The sequence below is a fragment of the Geotrypetes seraphini genome, chromosome 7 (assembly GCF_902459505.1).
Source record: "Geotrypetes seraphini chromosome 7, aGeoSer1.1, whole genome shotgun sequence".
In the NCBI taxonomy this organism is placed as follows: domain Eukaryota; kingdom Metazoa; phylum Chordata; class Amphibia; order Gymnophiona; family Dermophiidae; genus Geotrypetes; species Geotrypetes seraphini.
Window position 1 is genome coordinate 119,290,803 of NC_047090.1, and position 19,119 is coordinate 119,309,921.

Here is a 19,119-nt window from a genome sequence, read left to right on the forward strand (position 1 = left end):
TGCTTGGAGGCGCTGTGTCTGCCTGCAATCATTATTTGAAGAAATTGTATATTGCATGTATATACAGGCAGTCCTCGATTACTTAAGTACGACTCATACTTAAGAACATGGTTGCAGCTTCATTTGATTTCACTGAGCTGTATTTCTAGTGGTACAGACTCCTACATTTATCCTGCAGCAGATTCAGAGATGATAACATGGCCACATTAATAATAGTGTGTGGTCGTGCATGCTGTACCTTAGAAGGAACACTGGTAGGGACAGTTGGCCCTTTGTCAGCTGGGAGCAGAGGTAAGGAGCAAGAATCTTAAAATCTACAAGTTCTGAGTTACATACAAATCTGACTTAAGAACAGCTTTAAAAAAGTAACTCGTTCTTAACCTGGGGACTGTCTGTAGTTCCATAGGGGTTTTCCCCTGAGTTCCATAGTTCCCTATAGCTTATTATTATTAAGATTAACTTTGTTCCCTTCCTCTCCTTGGATTGTGTTTTGTATGCGCAGATCAAGCTCCTGTTTTGGGGGGAGCTTCCCATTCTCCTTCTCCTGTTGTCTTCTGTAGGGCTGTCACTGCCTTTGAAACTGACTGACTGGGAGCAGCAGGGAGAAGGAAGTGCTGATAATTGTGATCAGTATTTGCTGTAGCGGATGTAAGACCCTTGGTTCAGCATACCATCCATCCCTATCTACTGAAAAAGATATTATCAAGGTAAGAACCTAATCTCTTTTTGCAGGCCCTCAGTAGGACTCCATACCAGCTTTTACAGGAGGCATTGCTAATAGATCTCACCATAAAGACTTTTTTTTCTGGTAGCTATTGCCTCCGCAAGAAGGGTGTTGGAACTTCAGGTTCTCTCATGTAGGAAACCCTTCTTCAAGTTTATAGAGGCTGGAGTGCGTCTGCGTACTCGGCCTTCCTTCCTGCTGAAAGTGGTATCGGAATTTCATGTAAATCAGGAAGTTCACTTGCTGGCGTTTTCATCCACAGGAGGAAAATAACAGGATAAAAATTTGGCATTGTTGGAGGTCAGGAGAGTTGTTATCCCAGGACAATCAGGCAGGTATTCTCACTAGTGGGTGATGTCATCCGACAGAGCCCCGATACGGACGTCTCACAAGCATGTCTTGCTTGAAGAAACTCAGAAGTTTCGAGATGCCCGCACCGCGCATGCGCCAGTGCCTTCCCGCCCGATGGTCCGGGCGTGTCTCCTCAGTTCTTTTTCTTCCGCGGAGCTGAGAAGTTTACTTCAATTCTGCACCCATTGAATCTGTTTTTTGCCTTCTATTTTGCCACGGGTTGGGTTCTTTTGGCTCTCCTGTGCATTTATTTCTTTCTTTGATTTCTTTTTTCAAAAAAAAAAAAAAAAAAATTTTTTTCCTTCCGACACCGGGTCGGCCGCGTGGCTGGGGCCCTGCGCCTTCGACCTTGCGGCGGAGATTTTCCGGCCTATGTCCCGGCCGATCACTGGTTTTAAAAAGTGTAGCAAGTGCCAGCGCGCGATTTCGCTCACGGACCCGCATCAACGCTGCCTATAGTGTCTGGGTCCGGATCACTTTCCGAAATCATGCCGGCCTTGCTCCACTCTGACGGCGCGTGCGTTCAAGCGCCGCTGTCTGCTGTGGGAGTCCATGTTCAAGATGGAAGCTTCGTTGGATCCTCCAGCTTCGACATCGACTGGTGCTTCGACTCCGTCGGCGAAGACCTCTGCCTCTGCGGCTGCTTCGGGCCTTCTGAAACCAGCGTCGTTCACGCCGGTTTCGGCCTTGACCTCGGCGCCAGTGCCTTCCTCCGTCTCCTCGGAACAGGTATCGACTCCTACAGTTCCACCGGTGGTGCTTAAAGTGCCGAAGGCTGGCAAGCGGAAGCACGCTGCACCGAAAGAGCGCTGAGACCATGCGGAAGGGCCCCCTTTTGATGCGGATCCCTCCATATCGGCTTCGTTGCGGTCCCTTCTGGAGGCTCAGTTTGTGGAACTCATGACCACCATGGGACCCCGGCTGATTGCCTCGATCCAGGGTGACCTCCCAGTTCCGGTCCCGAGGGGCGGGCTGCCCCCTCCTCCTCCTCCACCGCACCGCACGACCTCGTTGCTCGGCGAGGAGGAGCGGCGGGCGGTGTCCGTCTCGAGGCGATCCTCGGTTGGTGCCATGCCTCCATTGGAACCGATTCCCTCGAGAAAGGCCTCCCTTAGTGATATGCCTCCTTTGGAGCCTATCCCCTCGAGGAAAGCTTCCCTTGGCGACTTGCCTCCCTTGGAGCCTATTACCCCGCCCCATGACACAGTGTGGTGTCCACCTTCGAGGCCTCCCAGTCCTGGGCATAGCAGGAAGCAGGACGAGTTCTTCCGAACCCCCTATCAGACCTGGGCGGCTTCTGGGGAGACTCCGACTCTTCCACCTCTCCGATCGACGACCTCGAGTCCGATCCACTCCCTGGAGGCTCCTGGGGACCAGTATTCTCATAGACGGGCTCAATCCCCTTCCAGGCATCGAGAGGGGCATTGATCCAGACACTCCTCGAGGCATTCCTCTCGGCACTCGACCGTCTTGCCCCAGAAGAAATTGCCTCGGATGGGGTATGCTACTTCAGCTGGGTGTCCTCCGGGGCCGGAGTTCGAGGACCCCGAGGTTTTTTACTCGCCCTGCTGTTCCCAGGCCTCTGTGGAGCCCGAAGCCTCGTCTTCTTCTAGCCCTTCTCGAAGACCGGCGTTGGCGGACCAACTGTCTTTTTCTTCGTTTCTCCGACAGATGGCGGATGACATGGACATTACTCTTGATGCTGGGTCTCGATACTCCAAAGAGTACCTCGATACCATGCACTTGCCTCGTCCTCCGGCCGAGTCCTTGCGCCTACCTCTTCATAAGCTCCTTGACCAGACCTTCATGAGGTGCTTTGAGTCTCCATACTCTATTCCTGCGGTCCCTGGAAAATTGGATGCTCGATACCGCACGGTGCATCATAAGGGCTTCGAGGGACCTCAGCTTTCTCATCAGTCCCTCTTGGTCGAATCCTCGCTCAAGCGGTCTCATCCAGGCCAGGTGTATGCTTCGGTGCCTCCGGGCCGCGAGGGCAGGACCATGGATAAGTTTGGACGACGCATCTATCAGAATTCTATGATGGCGTCCCAAGTCCTGAACTACAATTTCCACTTTTCCACCTACTTGGAATTTTTTCTGCCTGTGCTTCGGAAATTCACGCCCTACATCGAGTCCCAGGCTCGGTTTGAGTTTGAGGAGGTGGTTGCTTCGCTGTCCCAGCTTCGTCTACAGTTGATGCAGTCTGCCTATGATGCTTTCGAGCTCTCGGCCCGTGCAGCGGCCTGCTCTTTGGCGATGCACCGTTTGGCCTGGTTGCGGACCATTGACATGGACCCGAATCTTCAGGACCGCCTGGCAAACGTCCCGTGTGCTGGGGCGGATCTTTTTGACGAATCCATCGAGACAGTCACGAAGAAATTGTCTGATCATGAAAAATCCTTCCAGTCCATCCTTAGGCCGAAGCCTAAGCCTCAACAGTCTCGACCGCCGTTGATCTATCAGCGGAGTTAACAGCCGAGGCAAGCTCCACCTGCGAGGCAGCCTGCGAAACGGCAGCCTCCTCAGAAAGGACAGCAAAAGTCTCAGCCGGCTGCTGTCCCTAAGGCTCCTCAGCCTTTTTGACTGTCTCGTCGAGGGCATAACCAGTCTCGTTCTGCCTCCCCCTGTTTTTCCCATCGAAGGGCGCCTCCATCATTTTTATCATCGCTGGGAGGCCATAACCACGGACTTCTGGGTCCTCGCTATCATCAGGGAGGGATACTCTCTTCAATTCCAGCGGGTCCCTCCAGACCACCCTCCAAGAGAGTATCCTTCCAACTTGACCCAGACCGCCCTTCTTCTTCAGGAAGCTCAGGCTTTGCTCTGGCTTCGAGCCGTCGAGCCGGTTCCGGCGGACCAACTGAACCAGGGGTTTTACTCCCGGTACTTCCTTGTTCCGAAGAAGACGGGCGACCTGCGACCCATTTTGGACCTCAGGGTCCTCAACAAATTCTTAGTCAAAGAGAGGTTTCGCATGCTGACCCTTGCTTCTCTCTACCCCCTCCTCGAGCAGAACGACTGGTTATGCTCTCTGGATCTCAAGGAGGCCTACACTCACATTCCCATTCATCCGGCCTCTCGCAAATTCCTCAGATTTCGGGTGGGACATCTGCATCTGCAGTATCGAGTGCTTCCATTCGGTCTGTCCTCGTCTCCCAGGGTCTTCACGAAGTGTCTGGTAGTGGTGGCTGCGGCACTCCGGAACCAGGGTCTTCAGGTATTTCCCTACCTCGACGACTGGCTCATCAAGGCTCCCTCGGCCTCGGAGGTCATCTCGGCGACCTTGTCCACGATTCTGTTCCTGCAGAGTTTGGGATTCGAGATCAACTTTCCCAAGTCTCATCTACAGCCTACACAGTCGCTCCCCTTCATCGGGGCGGTCCTGGACACCATACGTCTCAGAGCATTCCTTCCTCCTCAGCGCATGGAGGCTCTTCTTCATCTCTGCCAGTCTATCTCTTCTCGCCAGTCCATCTCGACGAGACACATGATGGTCCTCCTAGGCCACATGGCCTCTACAGTTCATGTGACGCCGTTGGCCAGGCTCCATCTCAGAATTCCTCAATGGACCCTGGCATCTCAGTGGAATCAGGTGTCGGATCCGTTGACTCGACACATCATCGTCATTCTTCTACTTTGGTGGATGACCTCTTCGAATCTATCCAGAGGTTTGCTGTTTCACACTCCTCCCCACCAGAAGGTTCTCACAACCGATTCCTCGGCCTATGCCTGGGGAGCGCATCTGGATGGGCTTCGCACTCAGGGATTCTGGACCAGTGCGGACCGACTCCATCAGATCAATCTTCTGGAGCTCAGAGCAATCTACAATGCTCTTCAAGCTTTTCAACATCTGCTTCACGACATGGTGGTCCTCATTCACACAGACAATCAGGTCGCCATGTATTATGTCAACAAGCAGGGGGGCACGGGCTCGGCCTCCCTCTGCCAGGAAGCTCTCAGAGTCTGGGATTGGGCGGTTCGCCACAACGCCTTCCTCAAAGCTGTCTACATTCAGGGGAAGGACAATGTCTTGGCGGACAACTTGAGTCGTCTACTCCAGCCTCACGAATGGACGCTCCATTCCGCAACCCTTCATCAGATCTTTGCTCAGTGGGGAACGCCTCAGATAGACCTCTTTGCGGCTCCCCACAATTTCAAGCTGCCTCAATTTTGCTCCAGGATCTACGCTCCTCATCGCCTTGAGGCAGATGCTTTTCTGCTGGATTGGGGGAATCGCTTTCTGTATGCGTTTCCTCCATTTCCTCTCATTCAAAAGACTCTGGTCAAGCTGAAGTCCGACCATGCCACCATGATTCTGATTGCTCCTCGGTGGCCCAGACAACCTTGGTTCTCCCTTCTACTCCAACTCAGCAGCAGGGAACCGTGCCTCCTTCCAGTGTTTCCTTCACTGCTTACTCAGCATCAGGGGTCTCTGCTTCATCCCAACCTGCAGTCTCTCCACCTGACAGCTTGGTTCCTCTCAGCGTAACTCCTCACCAGTTTTCCCAGGCGGTGAGGGATGTCTTGGAGGCTTCCAGGAAGCCTGCTACTCGTCAATGCTACTCCCAAAAATGGACTAGATTTTCTTCCTGGTGTGTTTCCAATTCTAAGGAGCCTCAGCGAGCCTCCCTCTCCTCTGTATTGGACTATCTTCTACACCTGTCTCAGTCTGGTCTCAAGTCGACATCTATACGAGTCCACCTAAGTGCTATTGCGGCTTTCCATCAGCCTCTACAAGGGAAACCTCTCTCTTCTCATCCTGTGGTCTCCAGGTTTATGAAAGGACTTTTTCATGTCAATCCTCCTCTCAAACCGCCCCCAGTGGTTTGGGATCTCAATGTTGTCCTTTCGCAGCTTATGAAACCGCCTTTTGAGCCTCTGAGAAAGGCTCCACTTAAATTTCTCACTTGGAAAGTGATTTTTCTGGTGGCCCTCACATCCGCTCGCAGGGTCAGTGAGCGTCAGGCCTTGGTGGCGGACCCACCTTTCACAGTATTCCATCATGACAAGGTGGTCCTCCGCACTCATCCGAAATTCCTACCTAAAGTGGTCTCTGAATTTCATCTCAACCAATCCATTGTACTTCCAGTGTTTTTTCCAAAGCCGCATTCTCATCCTGGAGAATCAGCTCTTCACACTCTGGACTGTAAACGTGCTTTGGCTTTCTACTTGGATCGCACCAAACCACACAGAACTGCTCCTCAACTTTTCGTCTCCTTTGATCCAAACAAGTTGGGACGACCTGTATCAAAGCGCACCATCTCCAACTGGATGGCAGCTTGTATCTCTTTCTGCTATGCCCAGGCTGGATTACCCCTTCCCTGTAAGGTCACAGCCCATAAGGTCAGAGCAATGGCAGCCTCTGTAGCCTTCCTTAGATCGACACCGATTGACATCTGGCCATATTGCTGGATCCTTCCAGTCAACAAATTTATGAGCAGGCGCGGAGAACGCATTTTTAAACAAATGTAGTTTATCCTTGTACTCCTTATGTAATTTTAATCATCTATGGATATGTTTGTATGTTTATTGTTCAAATGGTTTTATTTATTTCCCAAAATTTATTTTTGTTATACGCATTGAAAATATTTGATATTGCGTTTAAATCAAAATCTCAATAAACTTGAAACGAGTGCCCGTGAGATTGTGGGAGGGTTAAATACTCAAAACTTAGAAGTTTTTGCTACGCCAGCTTTCTGGTATCTTTACATACAGTGGCGTACCTAGCATATGTAACATCCGGGGCCCATCATTTTTTGGCACCCCCCCCCATCTGTAAGAAAAACATGATTTTTAGTAACAAATCACACGTCACACATGAGTACCTAGGAAAAGGCAGCATCTTACATATTGCAGTGAGCAGTACATCAATACACCCATTGTAAAACTAAACAAGCCAGACCAGCACAGATCAATCCTACACCGTCAATCCTAACAGAAAACCATGTCTTTCGAACACACAGAACACAGAAAACACCTTCGCCTAGTATGGAATATGTCATCACAAACTAACCCCTTTTACAAAACTGTAGTGTGGATTTTAGCCACAGTGGTAACAGTTCTGATGCTCATAGAATTCTGAGCATCAGAGCTGCTACCACCACGACTGGCGCTAAAAAACGCTCCACAGTTTTGTAAAAGGGGGGATAAAATAGAAATACACAGTTTCAATGCTCTAGCTCAGAGGTGCCCAAACTTTTTGAGCTTGTGAGCTACTTTAAAATGACCAAGTCAAAATGATCTACCAACAATAAAATTAAAAAACAGAAAGCACACTATACACTGAGAAAATGTTAATTATCATTCCTATTCTGGGTTTTTTTCAAAGAGGTCAAGGGAGATGACTCCATGCATTGTCACCTCAGTAACAACCATACAAAAATAGACAAATATATCCCCCATCCTTTTTATTAAACCACAATAGCAGTTTTTAGCGCAGGGAACTGAGCTAAATGCCCAGCGCTGCTCTTGACGCTCATAGGCTCTCTGCGCTAAAAACCACTATTGCGGTTTAGTAAAAGGGGACCATATTGTAAAATACAGACAGCAGATATAAATTCAGAACTGTGCATAGTAAGTGAAGGGAAGTTTTCATCTCTGGGAATTTACCCAGTTAACTATTAAGTTATTTTGGCAAATTCCTTTGAAAACTGTGGTAATACTGCCTCCACTGTGCTAAATTTAAAATAAAATCATTTTTCCTACCTTTGGTGATTTCATGAGTCCTCTGGTTGCACTTTCTTCTTCTGACTGTGCATCCAATCTTTCTTCCCTTCTTTCAGCCTGTATGCTTCCTCTCCTCCACACCTCATTCCCTCCCCCAACTTTTTCTTCCTCTCTTCATGCCCCCTTTCTTTTTTTCTGTTTCTCTTCTTTCCTTCTGTCTCCCTGCCTGCCCCCTTTCTTTCTTTCTCCCTGCCATTCCCCAAGCCACTGCCGCTGCCATCGAGGAACAGGACCCATCAATGGATAACAGGCCCCAACGCCGACGCGACGCATGCTCTCCCTGCTTTGGGCCGACCAGCATTCCTCTCCCCGACGTCCATTCTGCCTTCGGAGAGGAAGTTCCGCCCAGCCAGGCAGCGATTGGCTGGCCCGAACTTCCTCTCCGACTGCAGAATTGACGTCGGGGAGAGGAAGACTGATCGGCCCGATAGATCACCAAGGCAAAGTGAGTTCTGGGTGATCGACTCACTTTGCCTTGGCGAGCTACTGGCGCCCCTGCCTTAGAACACTGCCTAGGACCCTGGAGGAGCCCGGGACCCCTGTCAGCTCCGGGCCCCTGAATGCAGGACCGGTAGTACTGCCCAGTGCCACAAAGAGGTGGACCTGATGAATCTGTTTGAAGCTTTCTGCAAGTTTCATGTGATTAGGGAGATTAAACCTGTAGTCCGGACTACTGTACCCATCTACTGGAAAGAAGATTATCAAGGTAAGAACTTAATCTTCACTTCAAAATCTTTGCTAATCGAGGTTGGGGAACTTGATTTAAATTTTTTTGTCTTAGAGGATACTTGAAGAAGTTTGGAAATGGTGCTCTACAGCGTGGAGCTTTTTTCTATGAATTTAATAAAGTACAGCATAAAATATTTGGGGTGCTGAGGCACCCCAGAGCTAGTGTACTGGAGCTTTGTGTGTATACAGGGTCCATCTCTTTCCAGGAGAATTCATATTTCTTCCTCTTTTCTATAGGTTCCCCTGTCTTTTACCTGCTTTAATTTTTTTTCACATACAGCAGCACTCCTACACCCCTTTGGCCCTACTTGTCCTTCCTAAAAATAATTATAGTTTAGTATGATTGTGTTTCATTCATGGGAATCATACAGCCAAGTATCTGATAGCAACAATATCCAAGTCTGCCTCAAGCATCAGAGCTTGCAAATTCTTAACCTTTTTAATTAGACTATGAGCTTTTGTGCTCTTTTTTTTCTGTATGTTTCCCATAAGTAAATTGCCTAGGTATGTGTTTTTTTTAATTTAATATTAACTTGATCTTCCCCATTGCTGTCGCCCATTTGCTTTTACTGGGGGTAACTTTCTTAATTTGCCTGCTTCTTTTGGTGGCCCGAACCCCTAATTTAAATGCTGAGAAACTGTCTGAATTTCCCCCCCTAAGGATCCTTTTTCATGGCCAATGCTTTTTACATTTTAGTTAAAATGTTGAATGTGTCAGCATAGTTACTTCATGGTAATATCCCACACTGCAGTGCTGGAAAATGGGTCAGTTCTGAAATTGGCTTTTGTTCCCTGAGTCAGATGGGGATACAACATTAATAGCCCTTTGCAGGGAAGGCATACCCACCATTACACAACAGCGATACCTAGTGACTCAGAATTCTAGACAGAGCTGTGTGACCTGTTATATTCCATGTAAAGTATGCCAGGCACTGTCAATGCCCTTTTCTACATCAAGCACATGGCAGCTGTTTACATGAGTTGGACCATGCAGTCTTTGAAATCTGCTAATCTATTAGGTTAAAAAAATGAAATAGCTGCAGCATGTCTAGTTGGGACAAAGGTGTGTTGGTGGTTCCACTCAAAGGTTACAGGAAAAATTTGTATTTGACTCCAGGCTAAAGATTAGTCCAGACAATAAAACAGGTTGATGGCTATAGCATTGGTTTGGGGCAAGGGGGGTGCAGTGAAACAGGTCCCAGGTAGTTGTGATTGAAGACTTGTGATAAAGTAAAGGTGCATATATTTGAACTGAAAGTCAGCAGGAAAATATGGGCAGGCCAGGAAAGTAAATGCTGACAAAATTTGGGTGTGACTCCAGTTCATCTCAGTATGAATAGACTGAATAATTTTTGTGATTGCCATCCACCATCATATTTGGTTTTATGTAACATTCAGAGATTATATATATCCACACTGGGTTTTGTGTGGTTTTTTTCAGCAACTGAATTTTTAGCAGTAGATGCTATCTTTATGCATTGGTCATTAATCACTGTACTGTACACAGTGTTACATGATGTAACAGTTACATCATAAGTAATAGCTCTGAGTAGTGAGTCCAATATTTTACTTCTAATCTTATAAAAATGTGAAATAGCATTAGAATAAGACCTAACATGCACACCAAAAACACTGTTTCCTTATTTAAAATGTATAGTATGTATTTTTGATCAAGACTGCAGCACCAAGCAGAATTGAGTCTGTCTAAACTGAGAATATTGGGCAAACTAACTTTGTTACTCTTCCAACTCCCTTGTTTTGCTCTGAACTGTAGCTCAGCTGAAGCAGCTTTTTAGAGCATTGGCAGTTCATGTATTTCCCTTCCCACTTGTTAAAAGGATGAAATTAGCATAAAGCTGCCTTGTGCTGTACTGTGTCCTTTGTTGGTGGGCTAGGTGTGACAGCATCAGTGGAAGTATTAAGGGTCCTCCTATCTTTCTTTCCTTTCCACCTTGTGTCAATCATTTGTAAGAGGAGGCCAACAGCACAGTCTCTGGGGCCACATCATTCTCCTCCTCTGTAGTCAAGTCCTGAATGTCATGCTTTCAGCTGCTGTAGGGGGGGAAAAAACTTGACACAGGCCCTGAAAAGCAGAGGATAAAAGTGTGACCCAAGGTTCTTACAAGTGGGGTAGGGACATGAATAAAGGGAATCGAAGGAGGGGGGGTGGGATTGATAAAAGATTGAGTGATGGGATTATAGGCAGCATGGTGGAGAGTATGACTAAATCCAAAGATGTGGAAGAGGGGGTAGAGTGAAGAGGTTAGAGACAAGGGGGAGTGTGGCTTGTTCTTCCTAATCCCGTTCCCTGACCCAGAATCTTTTTTTTATTCTCCCTTTGATTTTCTTTCTCTGTCCTACTTCCCGGTTCACTGATTCTCCCTCATTCCTTAGCTCATCATGGGATAGGAGGCAAAGTTCAGTTGTGGATTAGGGAATTGGTTATCATTAGAGAACAGAGGGTAGGGTTAAATGGTAATTTTTCTCAATGGAGGAGAATAAACAGTGGGAGTCCCGCAGAGATCTGTACTGGGACTGGTGCTATTTAACTTATTTATAAATGATCATGGGCCATGTTGAGCATGTTTGTGCCGAATCAAAAAGCTCTACCTCCCCTTTTCCTTGACGCAGCTGTGAGACGTAATAGTTGAGCCATTGGTGCATATAGACAGTAACTTATCTATGAAGGTATTTACTTCTGTCTAGGTCAAAAAATGTTTTTTCATCCTGTGGAAATTAAGCACTATTAAATCTATTTTTGACCCTAGCTAATTTAGAATTTTGGTTCAATCCTTGATTCTTAGCATCCTGGTTTATTGTAATTCAGTACACCTTGCTGGGCAATGTACAAATTTAGTTAGATTATAGAAAATTCAGAACATGGCAGTTTGCTTAATTTTTGATTTGTGGAAGTCTGATCATATTATACCATATTACAGAGAGCTCCACTGGCTTCCATTTGAAGCCCAGGTATTATTCAAATTTGGACCACCTGTTTATAAAGCTGTATGTGGGCAGGCACCTGAGTATCTATTGTATTTATTCACTTTTAGTTTTAAGAAAGGTTTGGACAAGTTCCTGGAGGAAAGTCCATAGTCTGTTATTGAGAAAGACATGAGGGAAGCCACTGCTTGCCCTGTATTGGTAACATGGAATATTGCTACACCTTGGGTTTTGGCTAGGTACTAGTGACCTGGATTGGCCACCATGAGTGACGAATGGCCTTGTCCTTGCAGATAAATGAGGGAATGTGCTCAAAATACTTATCTCCAATCACGCGGTCCAGCAGCCCCCTCCCTCCTTCCTCCCAATCGCCGTGATCCGGGCATCTCCCTCCTTCCCTTCCCCTTCTCTTCACTGGCGATTTTTTTACATTTTTCTCTCAACAAGCAGCCGGAGCCTTTTTTGAAGTCGCATACAGCTGTCTGAACCTTCTCCTCTGATGCAACTGGAAACAGGAAATTCAGTCAAGTTAAGTTTATTCAGGAACCTCCTATGAGGTGTCAAAGTAGATCACAATCTAGCACAGCGTCCTCTATCCAATTATCTGGTCACCCAGTCAAAGAATTCAATCAGATTTGTTAGGACACGATTACCTTTAGTTAAACCCATGTTTCCTCAGATTTTGTACCCATTAGAGTCCTAGGGAAATTCACTATCCTTTCTTTCAGCAATGCTTCCATTATTTTTCCAATGCTGTCACTTGTTCGCGGCACTCATTTGCAACTCTTTCAGCACGAAGCTGGCTCCTTGCTTGGCTTCTTCCCTCCTGCCTCTGTGGCACTGGAAGTTTGCTCTCTCCCCTCCCTCATTTAAAATCTTGTTGGAGCCTGCCAACGCTGTCACTTGCTCTTGCCTATTTTGGGTTAGGTAGCCTCATTCCAGGTCTTTCACCCTCGGTCTCCCTTAGGGAAGAGTGGGAGGATAGAATTTTTTGGGGGGAAAGATTAATCGCCATCCGAAATGCTAAATTGTCCCTGAGATGCGCTCACTTGCTCGTACCTATTTTGGGTCAGGCACAAATGTAGGCAGCCTTGTTCTGGGGCTTTCACCCTAGATCTCCCTTATGGACGAGGGGGAGGGTAGAATTTTTTGAGGTGTGGGGGGCATTGCCCCCCACCCAACGCTATATTGTCTCTGAGGTGCGGGAATCCCAGTCTCTTAGGCAGTTACATAAGAATATTCATCGCAGCACTAAACTGACCATGATGAATCATCCTAGACCCGACTGGATGAACTAGTCATGCCTTTATCTGCTGTCATTTACTATTTTACTGTATTAAACTACCTTCTTTATTGGTCCAGAAGTCTGAAGTTACAGTATTCGGTCTGTCACTTCATTTTTCTTTTAATTCTTTTCCCTTTCAATTTCTTTTAAGCTGCTGTCCAGCAATTCTTCAGCTTTCATTTCCTTTTGTACTCTGTGAGCAGAATGTTAAATTCTTGTACAAACCCTCTGGAGGCTGAACTAGAGGGTTCTTGTATGTTGGATAGCTTCAAGACTGCAGTGCAACTAAAAGATGAGACTCCTCTCCGTTGGGCTACCTGCCCATGAGCTTCTCATCTTGCTCAGTTGGTTCCTGCAGCTTCGCTGTAGTGGTTGAAATCATTTAATTCTACTCATGATTTGATTTCAGTTCCTAGTCTTTTTGATTTTTTCACGGTTTGCCCATGTACTGCGGATCAACTCTGTGCGAGTGATCCTTCGGTGGGAGGATCGTAGACAATTTAAATTTTTGTCTGCTTCTGGAGGGTGCTCTGTAAGCCTGAAACTGCAATAAGGTCCTCTGGACAGGCCTGCAGATTAGATCAGGGTCTCCAGGATCGGGAGCTCTATCTCTCCCCTAATATTTGGTCCGCAAAGGGGTAGAGCGCAGGGCTGCTGCGGGTCCGAGAGAAGTACCCAACCGGGGATCGGAACCCTTGCGCGCTGGGTGTCTTCCCTGATATTCCCTGAGGGGGTCCTGTGGTCGTGATCTCAGATGACAGGGAAGGTGAGGCAGTCAGAAGACCTGAAAAATCCAGTTTAATCAGCTCCTGAGGTACTGATCTCCCCTATGCCTGTGTTTTATTGACTGCCATTAAAAATGCATTGCAACACATGTCTCTGTGGTATCTGAGTCAGAGTTTGCCAATTTGGGGGGATGCTCAAATCAGGGTTTTGGGGTTTTTTCCTGCATGCCCTGGTCCCCCTCCCCCACCTGTGAAATCCTAAAATCGCCTTTTTTGTGTTTTCCCTGCATTTTTAATGGACATTTTTTCGGCAAACTTGGCACCTGTGGTGGCCATCTTGGAATTTATTAAACTTTTTAAAACTATCTTTTTTGGACTTAGGAAGCTTTGTTTTTGCTCCAAACTTCACAAATGGCCACCTCAGATCAGGATGGCATGGATTCATGCCTTAAATGCAGTGGATGGCTCGCGGATTTGCAGCTATGTATTACTGCAGGCCCGTGAGGGGTGTGAACCGTGTGTAGATACCACACTATCCTCTGGGGAGGCTCTGCTTTCCTTCAATTCCACCAGAGATGCGATTCCAACATCCGGACACCAAATTTGGGTGAGGAGGGCGCTTCCGTGAAATGCAAGCGCAGTTCTGGAAAAAAGTCTCATAAGTCTTCAAAAACATTCACAAATCTGAGTCCCACAGATAAGCCCTGGCTGCTGGGGACTATTTTGTAGATATGATGTATCAGGCTTTTATGAGAAAGCCTATCTCCCCCTCACACTCAGGTACGGCAGTCTGTGCAGCCTTTGGATTCCAGCATGTCAGTGTGCTCCCTTGCTGGTCCGCCTGAAAGACAGCGGCAACTTCCTACTATTGCCTTAGCACCTGCATCAGCTTCTATGCTGTTGCTGTCGCACGGCTCTTCAGCGGGCTCCACTGACGTGGCTAGCCTGATGGATCTCAGGGATTCCCAGAACACTGTTTCCCACAATCTAGGGGAGGATCAGACAGTGTGCAGGTTCTTTAAGTCCAGTCGCCTTCCTGATCTTATCTCTGAATCCCTGCGGACATTGAAACTTGATTTAGACTCAGAAGTTCAGGCGGAGTGTTCCATCATGAGTTCTAAGCCCCCGCTTTCTGCTTAATTTCTGGATCATGAGGATTTGGCGGAAATGCTCTTGGAGGTTTGGGAAGCCCCGGAGGGTCCCTTGAAGTGCGGTAAGGCCATGGCTAAATTGTATCCCATGGCTTTGGATGGAGGGGTTGTCCTGAAGGATGTCCAGGACCGAAGACTGGATTTTATCATGAAGTGTCTTTTTGATTACGCTGTGACGGGAGGTGCGAGCTGCAGCAGCCACTTCCTTTGTGGCCCGGGCTTGTCATACTAAACTTTGTCAGGATCCTGAGGAGATTTATAAGAAGGAAGATTAGCAGAGGTAAGAAACCTAATCTTTCATTAAAAGCTCCCAGAGCAACACCTTGGAAGATGAGGAGTGGCTTTAAGTGAGCAGCTTCCGTCCATGGGCCAAAGGAGCTGTTTGTATGGAATTTACCCCATTGTAAGCAGGTATAACTTTTTCGTAACTGGAGTAGTTTGAAAAAATGTCTCTTGTTCTCTTTCTAATCAAGTCCATTTCAGCATGATACAAAAAACTTGAATGCTTACTTATTGGTGGAAACTAAGCATAGTTTCTTTCCCCCATTGCAGGAATGATATCTTCGTGTTTTTATTAAGCACAAGAGCTGGCGGTTTGGGTATTAACCTCACTGCTGCAGATACGGTAAAGCAGTTAATTATTCAACAATCTAGAATACCAAAACAAGGCAGAAGAGTATGATCTCTATGCAAAGAAATGTGTATAGTTGGCAAAGGTGTGCACTGATTAAAAATATTAGAGCCCATCCTTTCTGTTATCCTGGTACATTTCTCTGAACCTGATAACCACTGAAGCTAGTCTCTGATAATCAGAAGTTGAGTAATCCTGCTTCACACCTATACACTAGGACAGGGGTTGGCAACCTTCAGCTCGCGAGCCACATGCGTCTCTCTGACCATGTGGTTGCAGCTCTTTTCTTGCTTCAGTGGGTTAGTGGCAGCAATTCCTATAGCAGGGCCAGTGTTAGGGGAAGGCAAACAGGGCAACTGCCCTGGGCCCCACAGCTCTAGGGGGCCCCCTATGTGCTGGCATGCCTTCCCCCTTCTTTTCAGCGCCAGTCCAATGTCACCCTTGCCATCCCGCTGACAAAATTGACTGCAGTAGCAATTCTGAAGTGTTGCCTGCCGCCTCCTCCCTGCTTTCATTCTGCCTAGCGGTCCGTCATAATGACGCAACTTCTGTTTCTTCTTGGGTGGAACCGCAGTAGGAAGAAAAACAGGGAGGAGGCCACAGGTAGCACTTCAGAATCGCTGCTTTGGTCAGTTTGTCAGCGGACAGAGAAGGTGAGGGTGATGTCCAGACCGGCATCGAAAGAAAAGGGAAAGGCATGCCAGCCCATGAAGCCCTCCACAATATGCAGACTTTTAAAAAAAAAAAAAAAAAGTAAGAACAGAAGAGAGTTTTAAAAAAAGTGCCAGACTGGGGGTGGGGGAAGATTAAATTAAAGGGGAAGAACTTGTGGGGCCTGGAAAAGAGGCAATGGTCTGGAGGGAGAGAAGAGAAAATGAGAGAAGCTGGATGTAGGATGGTGTGGCGGGAAGGAGAAAGAAACACTTGAAGGGAGGACCGTTGGGAAAAGAAAGGGAGAGATGGTAGACCTGGGGGAGGGAGGAAAAGATATAGGATGGAAGGGTTGAGTGATTGGGAAGAGAAAGGGAGAGATATGGGATGCAAGAGCAGTTGGGAAGAGAAAGGGAGAGAGATTGGACCTGGGGATGGAAGGAATGGAGGGAGGGAGAAATGTTAGGGCTGAGTGTGGAAAGGAGAGAGAGATGCATCTCTTTTTTTTCTTTCCGTCCATCCTATTCAACATCAAAGGGAGAGGGAAGAAGAACAACAGAAAAAAAGAGGGAGAAATGTTGAACCATAAAGGGGGGGAAAGGAGAATTGGACACATAGGAGGGCAGAGAGGTGGGATGCTAGGGGATAGTGAGAAAGGGACAGAGAGATTTATCAGAAGATACAGGAAAGCAGAAGTGACAAAATGGAACCAACATGATGGAAAATTAAAATGTCCAGACAACAAAGGTAGAAAAAGTGTTTTATTTTAATTTTATTATCCGGAATATGTTAGCTTTGGGATATGTTTATTACAGATCTTTGTATTATGTTCAGTGGTTTAGCAGACAGCCGATGAGGGGGAGGGTGGGGACAGTAGCCCTGAGCCCAAAATGCACCAAATTTTCTCCCTGCCCTCCCCCATGCCCCTTGCCCAAATGCAAAATATAAATACCTAAGCTAATGGGGAATCCCAAAGCTCTACAACTGAAGATCTCTTCTTCCATTCTATTATCTAGAACTCTCCAAGCTCTCTCTGCAGCTGGTGGCAGCTCGGGAGCACTTCTGCTAGCTGCAAAGCTTGGAGATTTCTGCCTGCCAGACCAGAGGAGATGGTGTTCAACTGGCATGGCTTCGGGATCCCCAGCAGCAAGGGAGGTAGCTAATTTTAGGAGATCCTGGGCCCAGGACCCCTGTGTGTTCAAAAAGTGCATATCTGTTTTTATTTCTCTTGTTTAATTTCTTGGGGTTCCCAGTTCTATATTTGGTAAAGGTCTGTCTGTATTTTGTGTGTGAAGAGGTAATTTAAAGCTATTTTTATGTGTAGTAGTAATGGTAGGAGGGGAGATTAGAGGGAGGAAAGGGAATCAGGGGCTCCCTCCTTAATTTCTACCCTGGACCCTACATCTCTAAAATCCGGCCCTGCCCGAAGCCTTTCCTCTGCCGCATTCTGCCCTCTTTCAGAGCTTCCTGTTTTTGCCCGGGCGGGGCGCAACCAAGGAGAGGCTTCCAGGTTAGCGACAGGCAGCTGAAGGAATCGCTGCTAACCCACTGAAGCAAGAAAGAGCATAATATTTGTGAGTGGGGTTGGGGGGAAGGAAATATGTTGCAGGAGGGATGAAAGAGTGGTGAGAGAGGGAGAAATGGACATAGGGGTGAAGGGGAGAGAGAGATGGTGCATGCTGATAACTTCACACTGCTGACATTGAGTAGCTGATCCTTATTTGCTCTGATGCAGCGGTGGTATTGCCATGAAATGCTGGTCTCATTAAATTGTTTTATTTTAATTTCTGGAAGTACTTGAAGTTTTGTTTTTCTGTTAAATGCCATATTGAATTAAAAATCATATTTCAAACCCCCTTCTCTACCCATTGCAGCTCTTTGTAAATCTTGGGTCAAATGTTTAAGATAAAATGTCTCTTTGCTTTAAAAAGGTTGCTGACCCCTGTACTAGGATTTTACTGCTCTACTGAAACTGTCCGTGTTTAAGGGGCAAAACGATAAACCATTCCCAAAAGAATAGAAATTGGTTAAAATGTTGTTGAAATTGTGAAGTAGGGTTATAACTAGACAAACCTTCACAATGGGCTTGGCACAAGATGATAATGTCTTGAGTTCAAGACCTTAAAATCATTTTATTCATCAAGAGGCTCAGGTTCACACAAACACCTCTATGCTTTTCGTAATGTAGTCTATTTCTATGTACTTAGGTTCTTAAAATACTGTACACTTCCAGCCAAATTCTCAAACAACAGGTTTCAGAGTTCTCCTATTTCTTAACATCTCTTGGTTTATTGCCTTTTTTAGGTGATATTTTATGATAGTGACTGGAATCCAACAGTAGATCAGCAAGCCATGGACCGCGCCCATCGGCTGGGTCAGACCAAACAGGTTACTGTGTATCGACTGATATGTAAGGGCACTATTGAGGAACGCATCCTGCAGAGAGCCAAAGAGAAAAGTGAGGTGAGGACAAGATCTAAATAATGGAATGAGAGGAATGATGAGGCAGTAGTCCAACCAATAGCTGAGTTAGAGAGTAAACTGAGGAGGAGGCAAGGGTGGTATCATTATCCAAGCATAATGTTTAATCCAGTGTACCTCCTGAAAAGCAGTACTGATTTCCAGACTAACAAAATTCAGCATATCATAGTTGCTTTAATACACATGCATAAAATACTTTGGGTATTTCAATACATTGTATCAGTTTATAAGTAGTGCAAGCTTGACTCCAAATTATCTGACCAATAAAGTATATGTACTGTATATATTTTAAGAAAGTTTCAGGCACATATTTATAGCATTTAAAATCCTAAATAAACTTGTAATTCTTGTTTGATAAGACAATACTGTAAATTTGGTGGAGTCGGTGGATTATCATAAATTGGGCTGAGTTCTCGAAGAATGAGTATCATATCAAGCAGACACTTAAATGTTTTTTTTCTTGTACAATCCCATTCTATTCCTGGACAAGTGGGTCATGTATCCCATCTCACGAGATCTCTTGTAGGAAGTCTCATTTACATATTTTTGATCCTCCCCTTTTACCTCAGGACTGCCCTCTGACTTCCATTTATCTTCCTACAAGCGAGACAGTAGGAGCTAGTCTTTTTTGCTTGTGCTTATTTTTTCTCTAACTTCAATATTCTGTTACATCCCTTCCGGATTTCACATTGTAGGTGTTAAATTCCTTCCCGCAATCCGGG

The 19,119-nt window shown here is 46.5% G+C and overlaps 1 protein-coding gene across 1 annotated transcript in view; it reads left to right on the top strand.

Annotated features, from left to right (window-relative positions):
- The window catches only part of INO80 (INO80 complex ATPase subunit), a 348,126-nt gene that overhangs the window by 294,171 nt on the left and 34,836 nt on the right, over positions 1-19,119 (top strand). Inside the window, 2 exon segments of the mRNA XM_033951235.1 lie at positions 15,187-15,259; positions 18,221-18,374. Coding sequence (XP_033807126.1) covers positions 15,187-15,259; positions 18,221-18,374 — 227 coding nt within the window.